Source organism: Myripristis murdjan, chromosome 2 (genome assembly GCF_902150065.1).
Source record: "Myripristis murdjan chromosome 2, fMyrMur1.1, whole genome shotgun sequence".
In the NCBI taxonomy this organism is placed as follows: domain Eukaryota; kingdom Metazoa; phylum Chordata; class Actinopteri; order Holocentriformes; family Holocentridae; genus Myripristis; species Myripristis murdjan.
The window spans coordinates 21190359-21207858 of NC_043981.1; the positions used below are offsets into that span (position 1 = coordinate 21190359).

General features: G+C 45.1%; 2 protein-coding genes across 5 annotated transcripts in view; one reads left to right on the forward strand and one right to left on the reverse strand.

Annotated features, from left to right (window-relative positions):
* The first annotated feature begins 1941 nt into the window (after nt 1-1941).
* LOC115372314 (angiopoietin-related protein 7-like) lies at nt 1942-10738 on the forward strand. Of its 3 annotated transcripts, none has more exons than XM_030070100.1 (7): nt 1942-2024; nt 2452-4256; nt 6504-6741; nt 7360-7494; nt 9338-9554; nt 9728-9956; nt 10393-10738. In XM_030070100.1, the coding sequence occupies exons 2-7, from the start codon at nt 3699-3701 to the stop codon at nt 10537-10539; spliced, it is 1524 nt and encodes a 507-aa protein (XP_029925960.1). In that variant the 5' UTR covers nt 1942-2024; nt 2452-3698; the 3' UTR covers nt 10540-10738. The 3 variants fall into 3 exon arrangements, with proteins under 3 accessions (XP_029925960.1, XP_029925979.1, XP_029925971.1); XM_030070119.1 differs by having other exon boundaries at nt 9761-9956; XM_030070111.1 differs by lacking the exon at nt 1942-2024 and adding an exon at nt 2028-2144.
* Nucleotides 10739-13719: 2981 nt separating this feature from the next.
* LOC115375186 (sorting nexin-9-like) overlaps nt 13720-17500 on the reverse strand; it is a 25445-nt gene continuing 21664 nt past the window's right edge. For both annotated transcript variants that reach the window (XM_030074575.1, XM_030074568.1), the window contains exons 16-18: nt 14771-14885; nt 14565-14656; nt 13720-14419 (exon numbers count right to left, since the gene is read on the reverse strand). In XM_030074575.1, the coding sequence (XP_029930435.1) occupies nt 14372-14419; nt 14565-14656; nt 14771-14885 (255 nt within the window). In that variant the 3' untranslated portion in view covers nt 13720-14371. The remainder of the gene's footprint in view (nt 14420-14564; nt 14657-14770; nt 14886-17500) is intronic.

Here is a 17500-nt window from a genome sequence, read left to right on the forward strand (position 1 = left end):
TACTGCCTTGTGCCCTTCCGTGTTACTACCCCGACGAGGGTGTTTTTTCAGGGCATTTTCAATGGAAAAAATATCGTTTTTTTAATTTTTTTTATTAGACCTTTATTTAACCAGATAAGCTTGTTGAGATAAAGAATCTCTTTTACAAAAGCGACCTGGCCAAGAAGCAGCTGATTACACAATTACAATCATTCAGACAAAATCATACACACAGGTAAAATCAAGTAGAATCAGATCAGATATCATAGTTTAAAAGCAGTGGCAGTCCCGTATGCTATCAAGTTCCTTATCCTTGAGGATTTTCACAAAACTGTCCAATGGTATCAGTTCAGGCAATTTTAAGGCAGTCTGCAAAGAATTCCATGCAAATGGAGTGGAATATCGAAATGCTCTTTTACCCATCTCTGTGAACACTCGCGGGACCTTGAGTTTAATATAATCGGTTGCTCGTAGAGTATAATGTCCCTGTTTCCGAATTAAATAGTTTCCTAGGTAGGAAGGTACCACACCAAGGAGGGCCTTGCAAATAAAAGTCATCCAATGTGTATATCTTCTATTGGACAAGGAAGACCATTCTGCTTTTTGGTACAGATGGCAATGATGGGTCAGATGTTTACAACCAGTGACAAACCTCAGTGCACAGTGGCACACAGTGTCCAGAGAGCGTAAACAGGTAGCTGTTGTTGTTTGTTGTTGTCATATATTTATTCTTAAAGTAATAATAATGATAATCATTAGAACAGCATATCGTCTTATATTCAGATGAATACAGTAATAGAAAACTGCAGCGAGGATTTTTTTTTTTTTTTTTTGGTGCTCGTGCCGCCCCCCCACGTGACATGAAAAAATGCTGCACCGGGAGGCTGCCCGCTTCTCCCGTGCCTAAAACCGCTACTGTTGGTCGTCTGCAGCAAACTCCGCCCTTTTCATGTGAGCGCACAGATCTAGATTGGAAAAGCCTGGGTTCAGTTAGCGAGGTGAAGCTTCATGGGACTGAACATCCGGAGTGTGGATGTCTGGTTAAGAGAAGCCAGAAAACTAAGAGAAAGCCTGGGATTATAATCCAGCTGCAGGTACAGGGGACAGGTCTGTCAGTTTGGTGTTAAATTATCAGTCGGAGAGAAGCTCTTCAGATTAAAATCTGGATTTATTTATGGATTAATGTTCTGTTTGATCATCATCCTCAGATGTTTAGGATGTGTCTGTTTTAAAGGGGCACTGTGTGAACCTGTGAGGACCATTTACACTCAACTTAAAAAAAAAAAAAAAAACCTGTGATGGTTGAGACTACATGGTTCTCATTTGATTCACTAATCAATTTAATGATTATTTCATATTTTTGTCAGCTAAGTTTATATGGTCCTAATGTAAATCAGTGTTCAGTGATTTGGCATAGTGCACCTTTAATTTTATTCATGAATTTTATTCTGTTTTACTTTTTTAACCTTTATCTTGTTGTTATTATTCTTATTGTTTGTTGTTGTCATATATTTATTCTTAAAGTAATAATAATGATAATCATTAGAACAGCAAGTTTTATTTCAGCCTCTTAACAAAATTCACATCAGCTGATTTGTAATCATTGTTATTATTATCGTTGTTTTAATTTTCTCTTTGTGTTTTTCAGAATAAATCAGAGACGCTCCGAATGTCACATCGACCAGCAGAGAAAAACCATTAGCAGGACCTTGAATCTCCACTCAGTCCATTACACACACACACACACACACACACACACACACACACACACACACACACAAACACAAACACACACACACACACACACACACACACACACACACACACAGGGGGAAAGGAAGACTGACTTCACTGACTGGAACTGTAATCAGATTACTCTGTACTCTGTACTCTGTACTATTACTGTGCAGGCCAGCCAATCCTGTTAGAGGATTATCAGGATAAGATGACATACGAACACACACACACACACACACACACTCTCTCTCTCTCTCTCTCTCTCTCTCTTCAGGCTGCACTGAGGCTTTTCCACTGAGAAGACACAGGTAGGACTGCTGTTTTTTTATGTATATGTGTGTGTGTGTGTGTGTGTGTGTGTGTGTGTGTGTGTGTGTGTGTGTGTGTGTGTCCTTGAGCACCATGCTGACCTCTCACCTTTCAATAAGGTATCATGTCATTTTGATTATTATTAGTTATTTTCTGATCCTCTGAATAGAAGCTTCTCTGTTTGTCTTCTTACTCATTTGATTGTTTTGATGGTTTTTAAATTGTTTGTAAATATAAATATAAACACTGACACGTCTCAGCGATGCTCCTGGGTCACCAGGAGGGCGGGTCAACTGGGTGACCCTAACCCTAACCTAACCCACCCAGCAGTTATGAGGACTGGCAGAATGTGCTGATTTCATGAATTCTGCATTATTGATTGCTACTGTCCTGTCCTGTCCTGTGTTGTGTTGTTGTTGTTTACAGCTTCAGCTGGCCTGGACCAATCACAGCTGAAGGATCTCCAGCAGAAAGCAGGGCAGAGAGGTTCCTGGTTCAAATCCCTGGACTGACTTGGACCTTCTGACCAACAACAAGGATCCCTGCAGCAAGGCAGCAACCCGTGGATCAACCCATCCAGACCGACCCAGACCGGCCCAGACCGGCCCAGACCGACCCAGACCGACCCAGACCGACCCAGACCGGCCCAGACCGACCCAGACCGGCCCAGACCGGCCCAGACCGACCCAGACCGACCCAGACCGGCCCAGACCGGCCCAGACCGACCCAGACCGACCCAGACCGACCCAGACCGATCCAGACCGACCCAGACCGACCCAGACCGACCCAGACCGGCCCAGACCGGCCCAGACCGGCCCAGACCGACCCAGACCGACCCAGACCGACCCAGACCGATCCAGACCGACCCAGACCGACCCAGACCGACCCAGACCGGCCCAGACCGGCCCAGACCGACCCAGACCGACCCAGACTGACCCAGACTGACCCAGACCGACCCAGACCGATCCAGACCGACCCAGACTGACCCAGACCGGCCCAGACCGACCCAGACTGATCCGATCTGGATCTGGTCTGTGAGACCTCTTCATTAGTTGACTCAGGTTCAGTTTCCTGTTGACTTTTAACCTGGAAAATCCCAAGAAAAGTGAAACAGGAAGGCTAGATCCCTGAGATGTAGACTGTAGGTTTAATCCAGATCAGGTCCAGGGGGGAACCAGATCTGAACACAGTCCAGGTCCTGCTGTGGTCCTGGTCTACTTGGACAGAAGGTCCAGGGATCAGGCAGACTCAAAAATGTGGAAAAAGAGCCTCATAATTCTGTAAATGATTGAAAGCTTAACATGAAACCAAATGTCGGGTTAGGGTTAGATGGACAACGTTCTCCTGCTGCTGGTTCTGCTCAGGTTCCTGGTCCAGGAGGTTCTGCTGTTCTGAACTTTGGACTGAACTGAAATCTGTTGTGAGAGCAGGACCAGGTGCTGAACGTAGAAATCTTCACTACAGGACGTTAACTCTTGGATCTTGTTGATTTGATTTGAACTTGATGCAAAACCTTAAAGACTAGAACTCTAGTCTACTTGTGGACTGAGCCCAGGTGTCATGTCAATGCTGTGACCTCTGACCTTTGACCTCCATGTTGTTGGTTTCTTTTAAAGACTGTTGACCTCGTTGGAAATCTATGTGGATGTAACTGAAACAAAGAAGCAGTCAGGATGAAGCTCCTGCCCGTCTTACTGGCAGTCGTCTTGCTGACCGGCTGGTGCGTCCGGCCCGTCAGAGGCGACTACATCCTCGCCGACACCGACTTGGACATTGGCCATGATGAAGACATCTACCCCGACGCTCGCTACGAAGCAAACGGGAATCTACCGGATGTGAATGACGACATGTCGGACACAAGTGGGGATGTAACATATGGGAACGCGCCGGACACGCCCACAGACACGCCCCCGGTGGTCACTGCTAGCGTCACCGGCGTGGACGACACAACGGACCGCACACCTCGCCAGGTGATACGGTGCGGCGAGTACAGCAGCCAGCTGATGGACGGCGGCCGGTGTCGAGTGACAGCGACACTGCCTCCGATAGGAATGCTGGGAACGCAGGAGAAACGCTGTCCGGACATGTTCCGATGTACGGACGAAGTCTCCTATTGGCTGCATGAGAACCAGAACAGGAAGGAGCAGCTGGAGGACCTGAAGGAGACCATGATGGAGCTCCAGGAGGAACTGAGGAGCCACCGGCGTCGACTTAAGACCCTGGAGCTGCAGGTACGCCGGGAAGCCTGGATGTATACTTTTATGGTCATTCTGCCTTTTGCTTCCATGGTTCTGGTTCAAAATTAGGGTTGTCCCGATCTGATCACGGAAATCGGGGTCGATCACGTGACTGCAGACTCGATCGGGACTCGGACGTTATGTCCCGATCAGGTATCGGATAAATAATATATATACATATGTATATTTATTGTTATTATTTTTAAACACATTTACAATATATGGGCTATTAGTGATTAAAAATAAATGAGAATAAAATAGTATTTACAGGCGTTTACAGGCGGGTGTGTCTGACAGACGCCACTGAACAGAGCATGTGCAGAACACGGCAGCACGCAGCAGTTTGTTCTGAAGCCGAGGCGCCTGATAGGCTGCTGCTCTGTCTGCTGTGTGGAGATATTTCAAAGAGAACGACGACAACAACAGTTAGTTGGTTTCATAAAGTTTTCTCAGGGCTCTCAGGTCTCACGCATTTCAACCCGTTCACACGCCACACCTTGTATTTCTCACGCAGAGAAATGACCAGGATCACGCCCACCAAGTTGTGCCGCTATTTTTTTTTTTTTTAACAGTGTAGGGCCCTATAATTTCCGTGATCACGGAATCACGGACAGAATCACAGAATTAGCCAAATAAAATGGAAACTGAGTCCAAAAGGCAGAGAAACTCTCCAGCTACAGCAGCGCACTGACAGAGATTGTGAAACAAAGTGAAGAGTTGCCACTCTGCTCTGTTTTCACTGGCTAACAGCAGCACACTGGCTTAGCTTGTCTATTCAGAGAAGAGGTATCACTTCGGCTTATTTTTCAATCTATGTTATCACATGCATACTCCTGCTCATTTATTGGTAGCTGAATTGTTAGGTCTGATTGATAAGTAATTTACATTTTAAAATAATAATAATAATTTAACATATTGTTACTGTAAAAAGTACTCTGTCAACCCTCAGGTGACATAATTACTGATGCATCCTCTTGTCATTTTTGTTCAATCATTAATAACATATCATTTTCACCTTTTATTGCTATAACAACGTAATCATTAAATAAATAAATAAATAAAGTGTTATTTGTTATCTCAATTAATTTAAGGTCATTTCTATTTCATTTGTGTGCATTCTAGTCATTAACATTAAAAACACACTCTTTTTTGGTAGTAAAATTAATTGGACATTTAATGATAGAGTTTGTCACTTTTGCAGTTTGATTTGATTTGATTTTTTGATTTGGTCTGATTTTGCCACCTGTCATACACCTGTTGCCCACCTGTCATACACCCCTGTCGCCCACCTGCCCAGGAAGGGCCTCGTCTCTCTCTAAGTTTTTTTCCCTGTCTGATCTGGGGGATTTGTGAGGTTTTTTCTTGGAAAGCTTGTTGGCCCGTGAAGCCTCAGAGACAGGAGCTTCAACAGGTTTTTACTCAGGATGCACAAACTGAGTGGCAGGTGAGCAAAACAAAGGTATGAATAATGTCAGGCGGGCTGAAAAGATTAAAATAACATGAAACAGCATACAGAGGAATATTCTTTCTTTCCCCAGAATACTCGTTTGTGTTTTATGAAAATCACCACCAGTGGGAATTCATACAGAAAACAATGATATCTATCATGAATTTTATTCCTAATTCACTTTTCATTCAGAATGCTCCAGGTAAAGCAGGTAAAACACAGCAGAGAATGAAAATGAAAAAGTGCAGGGAAAGTTTAAAAAATCATTTTAAAAATGAGGACACTGGCGTCTCGCTGTGTTTTCATCTCTCTGTCTTTACACTCGCTAAGTCCTCCTTAACCCTGAATTCTAACAGGATTAGCTCATTAGCTCAGGGCCCTTGTCTCCGTCTCTCCCTGACCCACAGAGCCTCTTCCTGGGCCATGGAGGCTGCACACTGCCCCTCTGCTCCTGGGCCTCAAGGTGGCGCTCTAATGAACTTTCCTGGGACAGTTTTTCCTACCAAGTGAGCTGAAGGGTCACAGATTAAACCGGTTGTCAGCTCAATCGGTGATAATGAAACTGTCCGCTGTCTTGATGAAGTAGGGCCTCAGGGTCCCCCGAGGTTCCTCAGGGGCCCCCGAGCCCTCAGGGTCCCCCGGGGTTCCTCAGGGGCCCCCGGAGCCCTCAGGGTCCCCCGGGGTTCCTCAGGGGCCCCCGAGCCCTCAGGGTCCCCCGGGGTTCCTCAGGCGTATTTTTCCTTCATTGGCCCGGCCTGTACAGCCTCACCTCTCTCTCTCTCTCTGTGTGTCAGGGTGAAGCGAGCAGCCGGCTGAACTCGTCCCTGGAGCTGCGGTACCGAGCGCTGGAGCTGCGTCAGGCCGAGGCCGGCGCCCTGCTGGTGGTGCACGCCTCGCTGCTGCAGGAGCTGCAGGTGCAGCTGAGGAACCTGAGCGCCGCAGCGCAGAGCGTGAGCCGCACCGCGCCCTGCGTCATCAACGTCATCCGGACCGCCCCGCCGCCGCTGCCCGCACGGGACGCTCTGCAGCCAGGTGAACACACAGCCAGCACGCAACACACACACACACACACACACACACACACACACACACTGAGAAATAATACACACATGGTTAACAAAGTGCATGAGCCTCAGCGTTCTCTGCATTGTTCAAAACACACTCTCTCTCCCTGTCTCTCTCTCTGTCTGTCTCACTCTCTCCCTGGCTCTCTCTCTGTCTGTCTCACTCTCTCCCTGGCTCTCTCTCTCCCTGGCTCTCTCTCTCCCTGTCTCTCTCTCTGTCTGTCTCACTCTCTCCCTGGCTCTCTCTCTCCCTGGCTCTCTCTCTCCCTGTCTCTCTCTCTGTCTGTCTCACTCTCTCCCTGGCTCTCTCTCTCCCTGGCTCTCTCTCTCCCTGTCTCTCTCTCTCCCTGTCTCTCTCTCTGTCTGTCTCACTCTCTCCCTGGCTCTCTCTCTCCCTGTCTCTCTCTCTCCCTGGCTCTCTCTCTGTCTGTCTCACTCTCTCTCTGTCTCTCTCGGTTTGTCTCACTCTCTCCCTGGCTCTCTCTCTGTCTGTCTCACTTTCTGCTTGGCTTTCTGTCTTTGTCTCCGTCTTTATGTCTCCCTGTCTCTCTCTCCCTCTCTGTCTGTCTGTCTGTCTGTCTCTCAGATGTGCAGCAGCTGTCTGTCTGTCCAGCAGACTGTGCAGCTCTCTATCACACCGGGGTTCGTCGTTCAGGTGTTTACACCATCGTCCTGTCGCCTGGCACCGCCCTGCCCATCTACTGTGACATGGAGACTGAGGGTGAGACACACACACACACACACACACACACACACACACACACACATACACACACACACATACGCTTCACAGACATAAAGGTAGAAAGAAGCATGGATACAGTTTGATGTGGTAACTTTGTGTGTTACGCCCCCGGCTTGTGGGTCTGCAACATAAAGATCAGATATTAATTTATTTTGATCAATAATTAAAGTGAAAGTGCAGAGCAGCTTGTGGTGAGTCTGCATCTCCACCCAGGAGGCAGCTTCTGTTACCCTCCTCAGGTGGGTCACTCAGATTTGTCCATACCTGTGTGTGTGCGTGTGTGTGTGTGTGTGTGTGTGTGTGTGTGCGTGTGTGTGTGTGTGTGTGTGTGTACCAGTCAGTGTGGACATGATCTTTACAACTCGCTAGCTACAAGAGAGGTGTAGAGAACAACATCAAGACCTGTGCAGGTTGGCTGCCCGCAGAAATTTGTTAACATCCTGCAAAGTTTCCACGAGGGGATGATGGCTCAGGTGACAACAGGAGGACAGGAGTCCAGATCCTTCAAAGTATGCACAGGTGTCAGGCAGGGTTGTGTACCTGCACCTGTACTCTTTAACATCTTCCTCATGAGTGTCACCTGGCTGCTGCACAAAGAGGTTGAAGGAAGCAGAGGTGTTCTGGTGGATTACAGGTTGGACGGGAATCTTTATAACATCAGGAGGCTTCAGGCTGCTACAAAGGTCAAAACTGTAAACCTACTGGAGTTACAGTTTGCAGATGACTGTGCCTTTGTGGCAAATACGCCACAGGCTCTGCAAGCAACACTAACAGCTGCTGTGAAGGCCTATAGCAGACTGGATCTCACCGTGAACACTGTGAAGACGGAGGTACTCTGCCAGTGGAACTCCCCTTCCCCAACTTGACCATCATCACCTGTCTTCAGCATCAACAACACGCCTCTAGCAGTGGTCCCAGACTTCAAATATTTTGGGATCATCCTCTCTGAAAACTGCAGCATGGACAATGATGTCCAAAACCAGATTAAGTCTGCCTCAGCTTCCTTTGGTAGGCTGCATAAGAGGGTGTTTCTGAACAAGGACCTCAGCATGCAGACCAAGGTCGCAGTCTACCAAGCGATCTGTGTCTCCACCCTACTCTGCGGCTGCAAAGCCTGGACCCTGTACTGTCACCACATCCATCAGCTGGAGAACTTCCCCATCAAATGTCTCCAGCGCATCCTTGTACCAACCAGGCGAGATCATGACCCACACGGAAGCCCTGGAGAGAACTGGCACCAAGAGCATGGAGGCCACTTTTCTCCACTACCAACTGCGGTGGGTTGGCCACACCATCAGGATGCCAGAGGACAGACTTCCACGCCAACTCCTCTATGGCCAGTTGCACCATGGTCAGCGATCTGCAGGAGGTGAAAAGCGGCGATACAAGGACCAGCTCAAAACAACGCTCAAGAGCTGTGGGATACAGCACACACAGCTGGAACACTCTGCCTTGGAACGTCCTCTTTGGAGGAGACTCTGCCAAGCTGGACCTCAGCGCGTTGAAGAGGAGAGGAGTGCAGCGAGGGAAAGGAAGCGCCAGGAGAGGAAGATGGTCACTGCAGCCAAAGCGACCAAAATCACTGACTTCACGTCCTCACTGCAACTGGACGGCACAGTCACTGAAAACTCACCAAGAGAAGAAGAAGAACGTCATCATCAGATACGACGGACTACCCTAAGCTAAGCTAAGTGTGTACCAGTATGGATTTGTCCATACCTGTGTGTGTGTGTGTGTGTGTGTGTGTGTACCTTTTAACAGTTAACTGTGTGTGTGTGTGTGTGTGTGTGTGTGTGTGTGTGTGTGTGCGCACCCCCAGGCGGTGGCTGGACGGTGTTCCAGCGGCGGCGTGACGGTTCAGTGAGTTTTAACCGCGGCTGGTCGGAATATCGCGACGGCTTCGGAGAGCTGAAGGCGGAGCATTGGCTGGGAAACCAACAGCTCCACCTGCTGTCCAACCAGAGGCACTACAGCCTGCGCATCGACATGGAGGACTGGACACACACACACAGGCACGCCCTGTACGACAGCTTCAGGTGTGACACACACACACACACACACACACGCAGACAAGACAGGTGGACAGACAGACAGGTGCACAGACAGGTGGACAGACAGACAGAGAGACAGACAGGTGGACAGAGAGGCCCACACAGCCACCTGCTGTCTTGGGTTTTGGGTTTTCTCATTTAAATATTAAAATCTTCAGCTGTTCCTCAGGTTCTGCTCCTCCGTCCTGCAGGATTGAGGATGAGGAGAACCGGTACCGGCTGCATGTGTCCGGTTTCAGCGGGACGGTGGAGGATTCGTTCGGCTGGTATCACAACCAGCAGGGCTTCAGCACGCCGGACACCGGCAACATCTGCGCCGAGATCAGCCACGCCGGCTGGTGGTTCCACCAGTGTTTCTACGCCAACCTCAACGGCGTCTACTACAAGGTACAAGAACAAACCGAGTAACCAGGTACCACAGACACACTCAGTATGTTAATGTGATTTAATAACAGGTGTAGGTATTACAATATACTGCATTATAAAGTAACTCAGTGTAAATATATAAACATATTGTGTATAATAATAAAAAACAAAGTAAATGCATAAGAACAGTGTGTATTTTAACATAAAACAAGATAAATATATAAGTGCAATATAATAAACATAAGAATGTACTAGAGGGCAAGGCTGTGTACTAGACAGGACCAGTATTACTGTAACGAGGAACTCGTTTTAGAATAACAATGTAACAATGTAACAATGTAACAATTAAAACGATGTAACAATGTAACAATGTAACTATGTAACAATGTAACAATGTAATGATGTAGTGATGGAAGGCTGGCGTGATGTCTCGGTAAGTTCTGCGTGTGTCCACCAGGGGGGGAGCTACACCCTGAGGGGCCAGAGCCTGCTGGGTCCGGACGGGATCATCTGGTTCTCCTGGAAGGGCTCAGACTTTTACTCCCTGAAGACCGTCTCCATGATGATCCGGCCCCGCAGCTTCCGACCACGCCTGTCACCATAGCAACCAACCCGACGCCACCTCAGGACACCGGCAACCAACAGGAACACCTGAGACGTTCATCCTGATGCTGCAGACGTTCTTAACCTGAGATCTAACGAGGTTCTCCTGTCCCACGCTCTGCCTGCTATATTCATTTGTGCTGTCCATCATTTTTATCCTGTTGTTTTCAAATTAAAAGCTTCAGTCCTGTCAAAACTGAGCATTCATCGACAAAGTGTGTTACTATGGAAACCCATTCCCAACACATGAAAAAAGATGAACTGGGGCCTGTAGCATAAAGCTGGATTTGGGCTTCAGGGTTAACCCTGCTGGGTTTTCCGTACCACGAAGGTGGTTTACTTTTTATCGGGGTACGTTGCCGTGGTAACATACGCTGAACACCTCACCTGCTCCGGAGCAGGTTCAGGATAAGAAAATACATGTTACACTCCCACAGTAAAAATGTTGGATAATTGTGTTTTAACATTGACTCACTGAGACATACCCTGAACAAATGAGGTGCTGTGAGAGCTGCCACCCCCCACCCCCCACACCCTCCAACAAGGAGGGTACATGCACACCATATTCCTGTTTTAACCAAAATATTCGCAAGATATTTCGGTTGCACACGAGTCATGTAAACACACTGAACCAGATTAAGGTCATATTCCGGTTGGAGAGAATTCTGGATTAGACTCCTGGCATGTGCCTGTTCCAACCGGAATATTGGGGAATGTAAACGCCTTAATCTGAAAACACCCCGAACTGGAATATTCAGTCGCGTCTGCGCACGCTCGATTTGCAATGAATCCTGGGGCGTCTTTGTTGCTATGGTTACTGCGAGCGGGGAGAACGACCTGGCGAACAGCAGCCAGAGTCAGCATTTTGGAGTGAGGAGGAGACTGCAGTCTGCCTTCAAGCTAATGTAAGATGTTAATATCATGGAGTGTATCGATGGGAGAAAACACTGAAATAGCGAGAGCTTCTTCTTCTTCTGTATTTCCGTACTGAGCACTTTGAAGTATGTATACTTATGTTTTATTTGCTCCCTCGTTCTCTTTGCTCCACTGGGCTGCATCTGAAATCATAATAAGGCTGACATCACGCCCATCACCACAATTAATTTACTGAACACACAAATGTTACTGTAGTCAGATCTACTCGTGCCGTCTTGGTGGGGAAGTCAGATTATAATCCCACTAATTTACGCATTGACACAGCTGAACACCTGACCTGCTCCGGAGCAGGTGAAGTTCAGGATAAGAGCTCATTTTTTCCCAGCATTCCTTGCGTCTGCAGCTGTGTTGCTTTTTGCCTGGATTATGTATTATTATTCCTCGTATTTATTTCAGATTATTGTCTGCTCCTCCGTTATAAAGTATGCGGCTCAGGTGGATTTGTCCTTGTCTGTGACTGGTCGTCTGCAGCAAACTCCGCCCTTTTTCTGTGAGCGCACAGATCTAGATTGGAAAAGCCTGGGTTCAGTTAGCGAGCTGAAGCTTCATGGGACTGAACATCAGGAGGGAGGATGTCTAAGAGAACTAAGAGAAACCCCGGGGATTATAATCCAGCTGCAGGGACAGGGCCGTTTTGTTTCTCAAATTTGTGACTAAAAACGGTTGATCCATTTCGATGTAAACCGTTGTTGTATTCAGTTGCCTTTTGCAGTATTTATTTAGATATTCATGTAAATTAACCAACACTCTACTTTTATTTTATTTTGTACTTGACTTCTACTGGATTTTATCTGTAGCTTTTTATTTATAAGTGCATGTGTTTATGTGGATTTTGCTTTGGGAGTTTTGTCTCAGAAAGCTGTTGTTTTAGATTGATAATTTAATTTTTAATTTCACGATTATTATTAATAATCATGACAAAAAACAGCTGTGAAGTCATAATCTCAACTGTGAAAAAAAAATCAGTTTCTAGATTTGGTTAAAAAAATTTCATGTGGAGGGAAAGGACACACACACACACACACACACACACACACTGACAGTGTTAATGAGATGTGACTGAGGGAAAACACCTTAATGTGATTAAAGTGATGATTCACAGCCTGATGGAACCCGTTCAGCTGCTGAGGAACCAACAAACACAGAATGTGGAATAATGTAATGTAATGTAAGGCCTCTGATACCCAGAATGCCCTGGGCAGACAGCGCCCCCTGCTGGGCCCCAGAGGTCATGTGACCACACCAGGCACACACACACACCAACACACACCAGGAGGGTTAACAGTTTAATGAGCATCACACACACACGGCAACACACACGCCTGAGACACATAAAACAAAGTAGTGACAGTTAACCTGTTTCCATGGCAACAACCTGCCTCCCGTCTTAACCTGAGGTGTCACCTGAAACTCCAGATTAACGGATTAAGACACAATCTGAGTGAAAGTCATGAAACACACGAGTTCACTCAGTCCAGCAGCTGACTGTATAAATATTGCTTATTGATTAGTGATCAGTGTCTGCAGAGGCCTGAGCTGAACAGCAGCGGCGGGGGCGGGGTTGATGGGCGGGGTTTGGGGGGTGGGGGCGGGGTTTGGGGGTGGCAGGTGTTTCCTGGCTGCTGGTTGGTCTTCGGGACAAAACGTGGCGGAGCGTCCAGACGGTGGCGCTCTAATCTGTGAACCTGCTGGAGTTTTTGCTTGTTCATGTTTTGTCCTCATGACACCAAACAAGCGCACCTGCTGGTCCGCTCGCACAAACACAACAAAACAAAACAAAACACAACAAAACAAAACAAAACAAAACAAAAAAACACAAACCAAAACAAAACAAAACACAACAAAACAAAACAAAACAAAACAAAACAAAACAAAACAAAACAACACAACAAAATAAAACAAAACAAATCAAAACAAAACAAAAAAACACAAAATAAAACAAAACAAAACAAAACAACACAACACAACACAAAACACAACAAAACAAAACAAAACAAAACAAAACAAAACAAAACAAAACAAAAAAACACAAAACAAAACAAAACAAAACACAACAAAACAAAACAAAACAAAACAAAACAAAACAAAACAAAACACAACAAAACAAAACAAAACAAAACACAACAAAACAAAACAACACAACACAACACAACACAACAAAACAAAATAAAACAAAACAAATCAAAACAAAACAAAAAAACACAAAACACAACAAAACAAAACAAAACAAAACAAAACAAAACAAAACAAAACAAAACAAAAAAACACAAAACAAAACAAAACAAACAAATCAAAACAACACAGCTGCTCTCAGCTTGGTGGACTTTCGAGCGTTTGTCCCTTTTTAAAACCACTGAGACGATCAATACAATATCAATAATCAATAACGTGGCTCAGCACACATGAAGCTCGGCCGTGCTCCCCTCACCGTCCCGTCCAGTCCATCCACATTGACTATCGATCACTGATCAATACTCCCCACCACAGGACGAGGAGTGAAGAGGACAGATTCACTGTCCCTTTGAAAGGGGCGGGCCTTTCTGCACCCCACACCACAAGCCACGCCCCCTTTTGGAACCCACAAGCACAAAGGAAGAGAGGCAGGCCGAGGAGCAGCTGGCGCCGTCACCTGGAGGCAGGTGTGGAGGGGGCGGGCCATACGGGACAGGTGGAGGACTGGAGAGCGCTGGCTGGTGTCCCGTGCCCCGAGCAGGGCAGGAGGCGTAAGAAAGACAGAAAGTAGTTCCTCTGAAAAAACCTACGAGCCCTTTAGTGCGTCAGACTACTCAAAAATAATCAAATTTCATATAAGACTGAGGAAGTGTATGTGCACGTGTGTGTGTGTGTGTGTGTGCGTGTGTGTGTGTGTGCATGTGTGTGTGTGTGTGTGTGTGTCTTCACAGTGTGGTGAACTGGCTCAGTGCTTGGCTCAGCTTCTCGGCGATCTGACCAATGAGAGAGAAGGAAACAATCAGCCAATCATTTTCACACAACAATATAACATCAACACGACATCATCCTCTCCCTGTCTGTCTGTCTGTCTGTCTGTCTGTCTGTCTGTCTGTCTGTCTGTCTGTCTCTCTCTCTCACCTGCTGGTAGAAGTTCACCTGCTCCTGCAGGTAAAGCTGCATCACTCGGTTGTAGTCATAGATACGGTTGCTATGGAAATGGTTCATCTCAGCTGCAGGGGGATAGATGGAGGGAGTCGGGTTACTGTGTGTGTGTGTGTATGTGTGTATGTGTGTGTGCGTGTGTGTGTGTGTGTGTGTGTGTGTGTGTGTGTGTGTGTGTGTACCCTGCAGGCTGTAGGACATGCAGCTGATTCTCTGCTTCATGTTGTTCTTCTCCTGACTGCTGATCTTCCCCCCCGCCACCAAACGCTCTCCCTCCTTCACCCTGTCAATGGCTGCCTGCACACACACACACACACACACACACACACACACACACACACGCACACGCGTGCACGCACGCACACAGAAAGGTTGTTGAATATGCAGTACCCCTGGTGTGCAGTACATCTTTAACAGTATCAGTAACATTACTACAGTAGTGTTACTGATGAGTAGTTTTACTCATTTTAACAGTTTTGATCATTTCAGTAGTTGTAGTAGCTGTAATTGTAGTAGTAGTTGTAGTAGTATTAATAGTAGTTGTAGTGGTAGTAGCTGTAGTAGCTGTAATTGTAGTAGTAGTTGTAGTAGTATTAATAGTAGTTGTAGTGGTAGTAGCTGTAGTAGCTGTAATTGTAGTAGTAGTTGTAGTAGTATTAATAGTAGTTGTAGTGGTAGTAGCTGTAGTAGCTGTAATAGTAGTAGTAGTTGTAGTAGTATTAATAGTAGTTGTAGTGGTAGTAGCTGTAGTAGCTGTAATAGTAGTAGTAGTTGTAGTAGTATTAATAGTAGTTGTAGTGGTAGTAGCTGTAGTAGCTGTAATTGTAGTAGTAGTTGTAGTAGTATTAATAGTAGTTGTAGTGGTAGTAGCTGTAGTAGCTGTAATTGTAGTAGTAGTTGTAGTAGTATTAATAGTAGTTGTAGTGGTAGTAGCTGTAGTAGCTGTAATTTTAGTAGTAGTTGTAGTAGTATTAATAGTAGTTGTAGTGGTAGTAGCTGTAGTAGCTGTGATAGTAGTAGTAGTTGTAGTAGTATTAATAGTAGTTGTAGTGGTAGTAGCTGTAGTAGCTGTGATAGTAGTAGTAGTTGTAGTAGTATTAATAGTAGTTGTAGTGGTAGTAGCTGTAGTAGCTGAAATAGTAGTAGTAGTTGTAGTAATATTAATAGTAGTTGTAGTGGTAGTAGCTGTAGTAGCTGTAATCGTAGTAGTAGTTGTAGTAGTATTAATAGTAGTAGGTTTTGTTTGTTGTAGTCAGACACAGGTGAAGGGATGATACTTACCTGGACAGTTTCAGAGGAAACTTCCTCAGAAAGCGTCCCACTGACAGCTGGAGCAGCATGTCAGCTCCTTCCTCTTTCTGAGGAAGGAGGAAGTTTCAGAGGTAACTTCCTCTTTCTGAGGAAGTTACGTCCAACTAGTTCTACTACTACAACTTCCTCAGAAAGAGGAAGTTACCTCTGAAACTTCCCCCTTCCTCTTTCTGAGGAAGGAGGAAGTTTCAGAGGTAACTTCCTCTTTCCTCTAACCCTTCACCTGTGTCTGACTACAACAAACAAAACCTCTTTTTAGTGTAGGGTTAGTAGTAGGAGTTGAAGTATTAATAGTAGCAGTAATAGTAGTAGTAGTAGGAGTTGAAGTATTAATAGTAGCAGTAATAGCAGTAGTAGTAGCAGTTGAAGTATTAATAGTAGCAGTAATAGTAGTAGTAGTAGCAGTTGAAGTATTAATAGTAGTATTAATAGTAGTAGTAGTAGTAGTTGAAGTATTAATAGTAGCAGTAATAGTAGTAGTAGTGGTAGTTGAAGTATTAATAGTAGCAGTAATAGTAGTAGTAGTAGTAGTTGAAGTATTAATAGTAGCAGTAATAGTAGTAGTAGTAGTAGTTGAAGTATTAATAGTAGCAGTAATAGCAGTAGTAGTTGAAGTATTAATAGTAGCAGTAATAGTAGTAGTAGTAGCAGTTGAAGTATTAATAGTAGCAGTAATAATAGTAGTAGTGGTAGTTGAAATATTAATAGTAGCAGCAATAGTAGTAGTAGTAGTAGTTGCAGTAGTAGTAGTAGTAGTAGTTAAAGTAGTAATAGTAGCAGTAGTGGTAGTAATAGTAGTAGTAGTAGTAGTAGTAGTTGTAGTAGTTGTGGTAGTTGTTGTAGTAGTAGTTGTAGTATTAGTAGTTGTAGTTGTAGTAGTTGTAGTTGTAGTAGTAGTAGTATTTGTAGTAGTAGTTGTAGCATTTGTAGTAGTTTTAGTAGCTGTTATAGCAGTAGTAGTAGTTGAAGTAGTTTAACAGTAGTAGCAATTTGTAGTAGTAGTTGTAGTAGTAGTACTAGTTGTAGTTGTAGTAGTAGTAGTAGTTGTAGAACTTGTAGTAGTTGTAGTTCTTGTTGTAGTAGTTGTAGTAGTAGCACTAATTGTAGTTTTAGTAGTAGTTGTAGTAGTAGCACTAGTTGTAGTTGTAGTAGTAGTACTAGTTTTAGTTGTAGTAGTAGTTGCAGTAGTAGTACTAGTAGTAGTTGTAGTAGTAGCACTAGTTGTAGTTTTAGTAGTAGTTGCAGTAGTAGTACTAGTAGTAGTAGTAGCACTAGTTGTAGTTTCAGTAGTAGTTGCAGTAGTAGTACTAGTAGTAGTTGTAGTAGTAGCACTAGTTGTAGTTTTAGTAGTAGTTGCAGTACTAGTACTAGTAGTAGTTGCAGTAGTAGTAGTAGTAGTAGTAGTAGTTGTAGTAGTTGTAGTAGTAGAACTAGTTGTAGTTTTAGTAGTAGTTGCAGTAGTAGTACTAGTAGTAGTTGCAGTAGTAGTAGTAGTAGTAGTAGTAGTAGTTGTAGTAGTTGTAGTAGTAGAACTAGTTGTAGTTTTAGTAGTAGTTGCAGTAGTAGTACTAGTAGTAGTTTTAGTAGTAGTGTAAGAGTTA